Source organism: Boleophthalmus pectinirostris, unplaced genomic scaffold (assembly GCF_026225935.1).
Source record: "Boleophthalmus pectinirostris isolate CB_2022bp ecotype Guang Dong unplaced genomic scaffold, ASM2622593v1 HiC_scaffold_18, whole genome shotgun sequence".
NCBI classification, from domain to species: domain Eukaryota; kingdom Metazoa; phylum Chordata; class Actinopteri; order Gobiiformes; family Gobiidae; genus Boleophthalmus; species Boleophthalmus pectinirostris.
Genome location: NW_026571133.1, coordinates 23,814,142 through 23,822,348, shown reverse-complemented (window position 1 = coordinate 23,822,348; position 8,207 = coordinate 23,814,142). Strand labels below are relative to the sequence as shown.

Genomic DNA, 8,207 nt, shown 5'->3' with positions numbered 1-8,207 from the left:
CTTATGAGTTAAAAGGGGATATTTATGGTTAGGAACATAATGGCTACAGAAGATCAAGGTTGAAAAGGACAGCAGTATCCCTCACAGGCTGTGCTCAGACCTTCCTGTACTGTTATCAGTGATTGGCTTCAAGTAACTAATCCCCTGTGAGGGGCGGAGCCCATATGGTAGGCAGCTGAAAAGCTCTTTAACTGGGAGCCCTCCTGCTACAGGCCGAGCAGCACTTCACAGGTACTGTACCTTAATTTTCTTGATTGCCAATTCTTCTGCATACACATCAAATAGCATCATGTGTTATACTAAGCACATGTGGATTAAAATGCTATAGTAAATTTTAATCTTGAGGTTTAGAGTGTGTTATTGTTAGATATACTTTCTATGTCCTGTGAGCTCTTGGGAGGTGAAAGGTTACTGAGGGGGAATCCTTAGTTGTTGTCAGCTCCTAGTTTGGTAACCAGAATCATGAAATTCACAAATCTTCACACACGGCACAATAATAATAATTATTATAAATTTTTTGTTATTGCTAAACTGTGAAGAAAAACAATCAAGATGCAAAATGCCCGCTGCTCTGACCTCCCCTTACTGTCACGAGGGTCTGGTCCTGTAACAGGTCCAGAATGTCACTGAGCCATGAGCCAGAGTTTTCTTGGCACTACAGCTTAGAAACTTTTAGCCCCACAGTGATCTATATATATAACTCACGAACAGACTACTACAGTTCTGTGGTGTATATTATCAGAACCACTGAGAAAAGGAACTGCCAAAGGTTCCTTAGCTGACAGAACAAAACATACCCAAACTCCTCGAAGGGCTCAGCAAGAACCTGCTCAAACTAAGATTCCCAGTAGTAATGTTCTTGGTCCTTTCTCAGGAATAGATGTAATATTTATACCATCCATCAAATTGCACTTTAACAGTTTATTACATGCAACAGCACTATTGTTAGGAAAACAAGTGATTAAAATCACAATTACAGCAGCCTTTCACTAATCTCTTATTATTCTAGAGTTGCTGTCATCTTTGTCATTTTGTATGTTGGGTGATAATGAGGTTAAAGAGGATCTGCCCCCCCCCCCCCCCCTCTCGTTCACCATCTAAGCTTGTTACTGTGCTGCATCCAACCAGTGCAAATCTGCCCACCAGTTGTATGTGTTACATCAGTGTCATTAATTGCTCAATACTTGTCCTCCAGCTCTTTGACAAAAAGACAAAAAGGATGGCAAGCTCTTTCACACGCCTGATTTCAGGCCGTAACAAGGCCGTCCTGTTGGCTGGTCTGGGTGCTGGAACTATGGCCACAGGCTTCCTGTTGAGTGACAGTGGCTCTCTTTCTGCTGAGGCAAAGAAGAAGCTGTATCCTCCCAGGTACGATAAAAACTAAATCACACACAGAAAAATAACGTCTCACACATTCAAAGCTTATTACAAGTCTTATTCAAAACTCAGGGCTGATAAACAATCCAACTGAAATGACACATTTTAAATGTTTAAATAAATGCCTTGAGTTCATCTCTATGTAAAAAGCTCAAGGGTAATAGCAGCAGTCCTGCAAGATCCCTGACATTCTCAAGTTTCATCTGTGTTGCCTTTGACTCACTCTCAATGTCCCAGATTTCCTCTTCTCTTTACAGTTCTGGTAGCCTTTTGGAATTAACCATTACCTGGCTCTGGGTGGTTTTCTAGTCTAATAACACTGCTGTGACAGTTCTTTATTGTAAATAACACGTATAAAGGATGACAACAGAAAATTAAAGATATATTGACTTGTAGCTATATGCTAACAATGACTTTTACATGTTGTTGTGGATTTAGCTCTGACTACCCAGATCTGAGAAAACACAACAACTGCATGGCTTCTGCCCTGACTCCAGCAATTTATGCCAAACTGAGAGACAAGGTCACTCCCAACAACTGGACTCTGGACCAGACCATTCAGACTGGGGTGGACAACCCAGGCCACCCATTCATTAAGACTGTGGGCTGCGTTGCTGGTGATGAGGAAAGCTATGAGGTTTGACAACTTCTTACCTGATTTGATATGGTGCATGTCACAACACTGGCTCTACATTTTAGTTTGAACCTTCTCTCTGTAGGTGTTCTCTGACCTCTTCAATCCTGTGATCATCGACAGACATAACGGCTATGATCCAAAAACAATGAAACACCCAACTGACCTGGATGCATCCAAGGTGCTTTTCTACTTTGATTCTACATCACTACTTCTGATGTAGTGTTCAATGTAGTCTCCTCTGCCCAGATAACCAATGGCATGTTTGATGAGAACTACGTGTTGTCCTCTCGTGTGCGTACGGGCCGTAGTATCCGTGGTCTGAGCCTGCCTCCAGCTTGCTCCAGGGCTGAGCGCCGTGAGGTGGAGCGTGTTGTGGTGACGGCCCTGGCTGGTTTGAAAGATGACTTAGCAGGCCGTTACTACAGTCTAGGTGACATGACAGAGCAGGAGCAGCAGCAACTGATAGATGTAAGTTTGAACAAATCATATTCTCCCTATTGAACCATACTCACAAATAAATACAAATACAATCAAAGAAATTGTCCATAAATATGACAGCTGTTACCAATGTTTTAATAAACTTCCACTGAATAAAGTATTACATGTAAAATGCCTAATCCAAGACGCTGCTCCCAAATTCAAGCATCATACTCTTTCTCCTCCAACACATCCATGCTGCCAGGATCACTTTCTTTTTGACAAACCTGTATCTCCATTGCTTACCTCGGCCTTCATGGCCCGTGACTGGCCTGATGCCAGGGGGATCTGGTAAGGCCAAAACCCCTTGAATGTACAATTATTGTAACAGAAAACTAGTTGAATTTTAGTAGAAGATGCAATCACTATAGTTCAGCCCTTCTGTCAGTTTTCTTTTTTCAACCTGTCTTTACCCTCTCCACTGACCCCAGGACCACTTCCTGTTTGACAAGCCCGTGTCTCCATTATTGACATGTGCCTTTATGGCCAGAGATTGGCCAGACGCCAGAGGCATCTGGTAGGGTGGGCATGCTCTGCTGCATGTAGTTTTCAGTGTGACATTCCACCAGCAATGTAGTTTTTCTGACTTATAAAAGATGCTGCATGATATTAGTTCCAGTTCCAATAAAAGAGGCTGTGATTTGGTTTAGTCATGCTTAATAATAACTGCAGTGTTTTACCTGCCCTTACTGTTCTCCTCAGGCACAATAATGAGAAGACCTTCCTGATCTGGATCAACGAGGAGGACCACACCAGAGTCATCTCCATGGAAAAGGGTGGCAACATGAAGAGGGTGTTTGAGAGGTTCTGCAGAGGACTCAAACAGGTAAAGAGGATAGAAATGTTTAAGAAATATACAGTAGCTTAAATAAGTATAGGTGTATCTATATACCCAGTGTTTCTTACTAATAGATGAGACAACTATATACCAAAATCAACATGACTATTATTAGTACTACTATGACTACCTGCCATTAAATTGGCATGATGAATTATACTATATTTTAACACCATACAAAAACAGGAAAAATAGAATAAATTTTTTTTAAAGATCAAGTAAAGAAAACAGTAATGATCCAAATATTCCACTATAGTCTCCACCACAGACCCTGCAGGAAACTTTGATCCACAAATTTAAGTGGTATTTTAATTCCTAAAGGTGGAGCATCTGATTCAGGAGAGGGGCTGGGAATTCATGTGGAATGAGAATCTTGGATACATCCTAACATGCCCCTCCAATTTGGGCACTGGTCTTAGAGCAGGAGTTCATGTTCGGTTGCCAAAACTAAGCAAGGTAACACACATTTGCATCATGTTATCAAAAATGGGTAGTAATCTTCATGGCTAAGCAACGAGTGCTAACCCTTTCATCTGAAAATCCACTGCAGGATGCACGGTTCTCCAAAATACTGGACAACCTGAGGCTTCAGAAGAGAGGCACTGGTGGTGTAGACACAGCTGCCACAGGAGATACGTTTGACATTTCCAACAATGACCGCCTGGGCAAATCTGAGGTCAACTCTTGATTACCATTATTTCGATGTTTGGATTCTAGTCTGTAGTTTAATTGAATTAAAACTGTTCTTTATGTTCAGGTGGAGCTGGTCCAGCTATTGGTTGATGGAGTCAACTACCTGATTGATTGTGAAAAGAAACTGGAAAAGGGACAGGACATCAAAGTCCCTGCTCCAGTCGCTCAGTTTAAAAAATAAACTTTCAATCCCTCAATAAGACATGGCAACCTGGGCCATAACTATGTTCCAAGGTGTGCCCTTCATTTTCGTTACAGAGACCATTTCCCTTTCTATCCAACAAGATAAATATTTAGCGCTGAAAAAAATGCTACCTCACATCAAGGTCTTTCACTGTAACCCTAATTAAAATAAACATGAAACAAAGTTCGTATGTAATGCTTTTTCATAAAAATATTGGTAGTATTTGAGATGATTTTAGTGTTGTGTATAGTTATGTAGACTTATAAGATAATCAGTGGACAGTCATAACCCACCAACTCTTTGAAAATTAAACATTACAGAGAACATGAGGTTTACAGTATTTTTTTTAATAAACTTTCCTTTCCTTACAATAACTCTTAGTTATACTAGGCAGAAATGTGTTACAGTACATTGTATTAATAGAAAAGGTATATGTTGTGTGTTGGGGGCAGTGAAGTAATAGAGAAGACAGAAGACAGAAACACTGAAATTCTATAGTAAATATTGAGCCTACAGTTGCAACCTGTTTGCATTCACTTGGCAATTCAAATTTGAAAATAAAATGCAAGAAGAAAATATATTATTTGCTTGTTTTAGGAACTAAGGTTAAGAACAACCAACCCCTGGCAATAACATGCCATTACAGTCACTGTAGTCAGAGTGGCATGTGCCAAATGATGGACAGTAGAAACTCCTTGTATATGAGCACATGAAGAGTCAAATGATACTTTTCACTGTTGTCTTTTCAGTCCACAGGTCGCTTTTCACTGTATTTTTTTGTGAATTCTTCAGCATTTCTCATAAATTTTGCCCGATCTTTTGTGTATTCCTCTGCCAGATCGGCCCTCAATGGGTGTTCAGGCTCTGGGGAGTTCACCAGAGCAACGAGAGAGTGAATCACTACAGGAGATGACAAAGGATACAAGAATGTTATTTATTAGTTTAGTCAGTACCATCATTAAATAATACAAGGAGCATTAGGTATGTTACTGTGGCCAGGTGTTTGCATTTGCCATTATCAGTCCTAGTGACATGTAAAAGAAATGTAAATCTTGAGAAAAAAGTAAATAATGTAACCTGATTACATGAGTATACACACCCTTCAGCTGATAAATTGTTCAAGCAACTTTGGGTTTGATTGACAAAACAGAACATGAAGGCGAATAATTTATATATATATATATATATATATATATATATATATATATATATTATATTATATTATATTATATACATGGATTGTAGTGGGCCCTTCAATACCTTTTCAGGTCAACTGTTTATTTTCAAGAGAGGTGTCCATGGTAATGCCATAGTTATGGACATTTATATTTTTTACACTTGGTGATGACTGACTTCACTGTGCATGTTTAATGCTTTTGGAGCTGTTTCCAGGCTGACGAGATTGGACATTGAGATCCCTATGTGGATCTGAAAACCATTTGTGAACCATGACTTTAGCAGAAAGGTGCTAATAGCAGATCCTTTTTGAATGACAGAACTTCATTGGCAGTGCGTACACTTACATAAGCAGGTTACTGCAGCTTTGTATTTTTCCTTCTAAAAGATTTTAGGTCTGATTTACAAATAACTAATTACACAATAATTTAATTGAAGGAGAAAATTATTTAATAATTCATCCCTGTATTATCCATTGTTTATATCTAAAACATGATATTCATCACATAATAAAAGTGTGTGTTGTGGACTGTGTACTTGAATTTGTACAAACTCATTTAGTGAAGTGTGGGCACTGGACAAACTTGACTGCTTTCATACCTTGGAAAGTTCTGGTGGCTGGTTTCCAGTTCTCAGGACTTATGATGGGTAGGCAGACTTGGCCCTTGTCATCAATGTTTGGATGGTAAATTTTTGTCTTGAATGTGATTTTTGGTGGTTTAAAGGGATACTCTGCTGGAAAGACTATCTCAATTCGAAAAGCTCCTTTGTCATATGGAGGACAATCCTGATTTTACAGAAATGTGTCAGTATTTTAAGAATGTATTTAGGAAGGACAAATCTCTGGTCCTGTACTTACAGAAACAATGAGGCCTTGCCAGTTCAAAATATTAGATTCGTCCACAATTAAATTACGAAAATGTTGTATTCCTGAATTTCGAATATCTTCAAGTTCCTATAGGAGAACAAAAAGAGATTTGTCAAGAGTAAAGAAACAGTCCTCGTAACTCAACTTGGATCAAATCAGAGTTTATTTATATAGTGCCTTCCACAAGCTTGAAGGTGTGCAAGGTGCTTTACAAAATACAAATAAAAACCGAAAATAAGCAATAAAAGCAGTAATAAAAAATACCAAGAGTAGTATGGGTGCCATGTATCAAAGGCAAGTCTGAATATGTAAGTTTTAAGCTTAGCATTGAAGATCCCAAAACATCACATTTACTTCATGCCACCTTTACTAACATTTTAGTGTACCTAACCCTTAATCACACAACATGGTATTTACTTTAATTCACAAAAGTGCTCATTTTAATTGAGTAATGTAACTAGATTATGGCAGAGCCATATAACATATTTGTTTAACTGAAAGTTAAAAAAGTTAAATTTGGCTGTCCATTCTTAACACCACATAAAAAAACAATTCAATTAAGTTACAAAGGGTACTGTGTTTGGTCTGAAAAATGAACCATGACCCAATAACTTTTTATACATATGTAAAAAACACTGACAAAGCACCAAGTAAAAAACATATTTCTCAATATGGAAGAAAGTGTCAGTAAAAATATCATATAATACCTTTGAATAATAGCACTTAGGTTATTTACTTTTGAATAGGATTCATAGAAATAATGGCATGATTTACAAAAGGTAGCTCAAATTCTGTTTTATTGTCTCCAATTGTGTCCAAAAGTTTGTGTCAAGTAGCCTATGATACCTACAATATAAGATCTGAGCCTCTGACGCAACACAACCCTACCCAAAAGGCTCCATGTTAGGAAAGCTGCTGCACTGACAGTGCAGCTGACAGTTTATACCTGCGTAAAACACAACAGAGATTTGCTATTAACCAAAACTACAATTTCAATCAACAACAAACGTAATGTGTCGGTTTAATGGTGGTTTATCAGTGTTTAACTGTAATTAAAAAAAGCCCTTGGTTAATTCTGCCGCTCAGGCAGAGTCATCATGCTTTCGATTTCGAGTAATCAACTGAGCACTTCAAACAGCCAAGACTTGCTACTGCTTGCACAGAAAAGATGGTTTACGTTGTTTAATGTGTGTGTGGATGACTTTATACAACATACCTTGCCAAGTCGCCTTGTGGTGGCCATTATAAACAGGAGTTTGCTTTTCCTGCTTTCTGTTTCTTCCTGTTCCTTCTTCACTTCTCTGAGTTTATTCTTCTTCTGGCTTCACCGGTAGTTAGCACAAAGAGTCAATGTGAACATTATCGCCACCTTCTGGAGAGGACTGTGTAAGCCATAGATTGTATATGTCCAGCATAAGGTAACTCGCCGCTCAAGTGATCATTAAACCCTTACATTTACGCCTGATTTTTCCACTGACTAACACACCTCACTATCTCTTAAGGTTAACGGTGCACTATGTAACTTTTTGGTTGGGTGTCCGTCACATGCTTGTTTCTGTAGATGTGTCACTGCTCTGCCTGGAATGTTCCACAGTATGACATTAAACAGCTCTATCAGACCAGGACCGTTTTGGAAGCACAAGTGACAAGCAGTCTACATTAGCCTTTATCACTGCCTTTATTGGGAAATATTTTTATCCATTCAGACTTGACACAATTAATTGATAAGCTACACACACACACACACACACACAAAATAATAATAATAAAAAATAAAATAATTAAAGTTCTGAATAGCTATGGATCATACCAGAGCGACTGGTCAGAGGAATTACACAGGCAAAGAAGTTCTGAATGATTATATATAACGATAATATGTGTTTTTCATTTCATTTTGTCAATGTGACTTTTCTTGTTATAGAGTTATAGAGGAGGCGTTATTGCTTTGCCTGGAATG

General features: G+C 38.5%; 2 protein-coding genes across 2 annotated transcripts; one reads left to right on the top strand and one right to left on the bottom strand.

Moving 5' to 3' along the window:
- Positions 1-181: 181 nt before the first annotated feature.
- On the top strand, positions 182-4,392 carry ckmt2a (creatine kinase, mitochondrial 2a (sarcomeric)). The gene is made up of 10 exons (XM_020938189.2): positions 182-231; positions 1,196-1,368; positions 1,816-2,014; positions 2,097-2,192; positions 2,261-2,482; positions 2,923-3,008; positions 3,194-3,317; positions 3,651-3,785; positions 3,880-4,005; positions 4,087-4,392. Exons 2-10 carry the CDS (start codon positions 1,220-1,222, stop codon positions 4,201-4,203), a joined length of 1,254 nt encoding a protein of 417 aa, XP_020793848.1. The 5' UTR covers positions 182-231; positions 1,196-1,219; the 3' UTR covers positions 4,204-4,392.
- Positions 4,393-4,532: 140 nt separating this feature from the next.
- On the bottom strand, positions 4,533-7,717 carry ube2l3a (ubiquitin-conjugating enzyme E2L 3a). The gene is made up of 4 exons (XM_020931973.2): positions 7,467-7,717; positions 6,242-6,337; positions 5,983-6,169; positions 4,533-5,106 (listed from the first exon to the last, which is right to left on the bottom strand). The coding sequence occupies exons 1-4, from the start codon at positions 7,491-7,493 to the stop codon at positions 4,952-4,954; spliced, it is 465 nt and encodes a 154-aa protein (XP_020787632.1). The 5' UTR covers positions 7,494-7,717; the 3' UTR covers positions 4,533-4,951.
- Between the last annotated feature and the right edge of the window lie 490 nt (positions 7,718-8,207).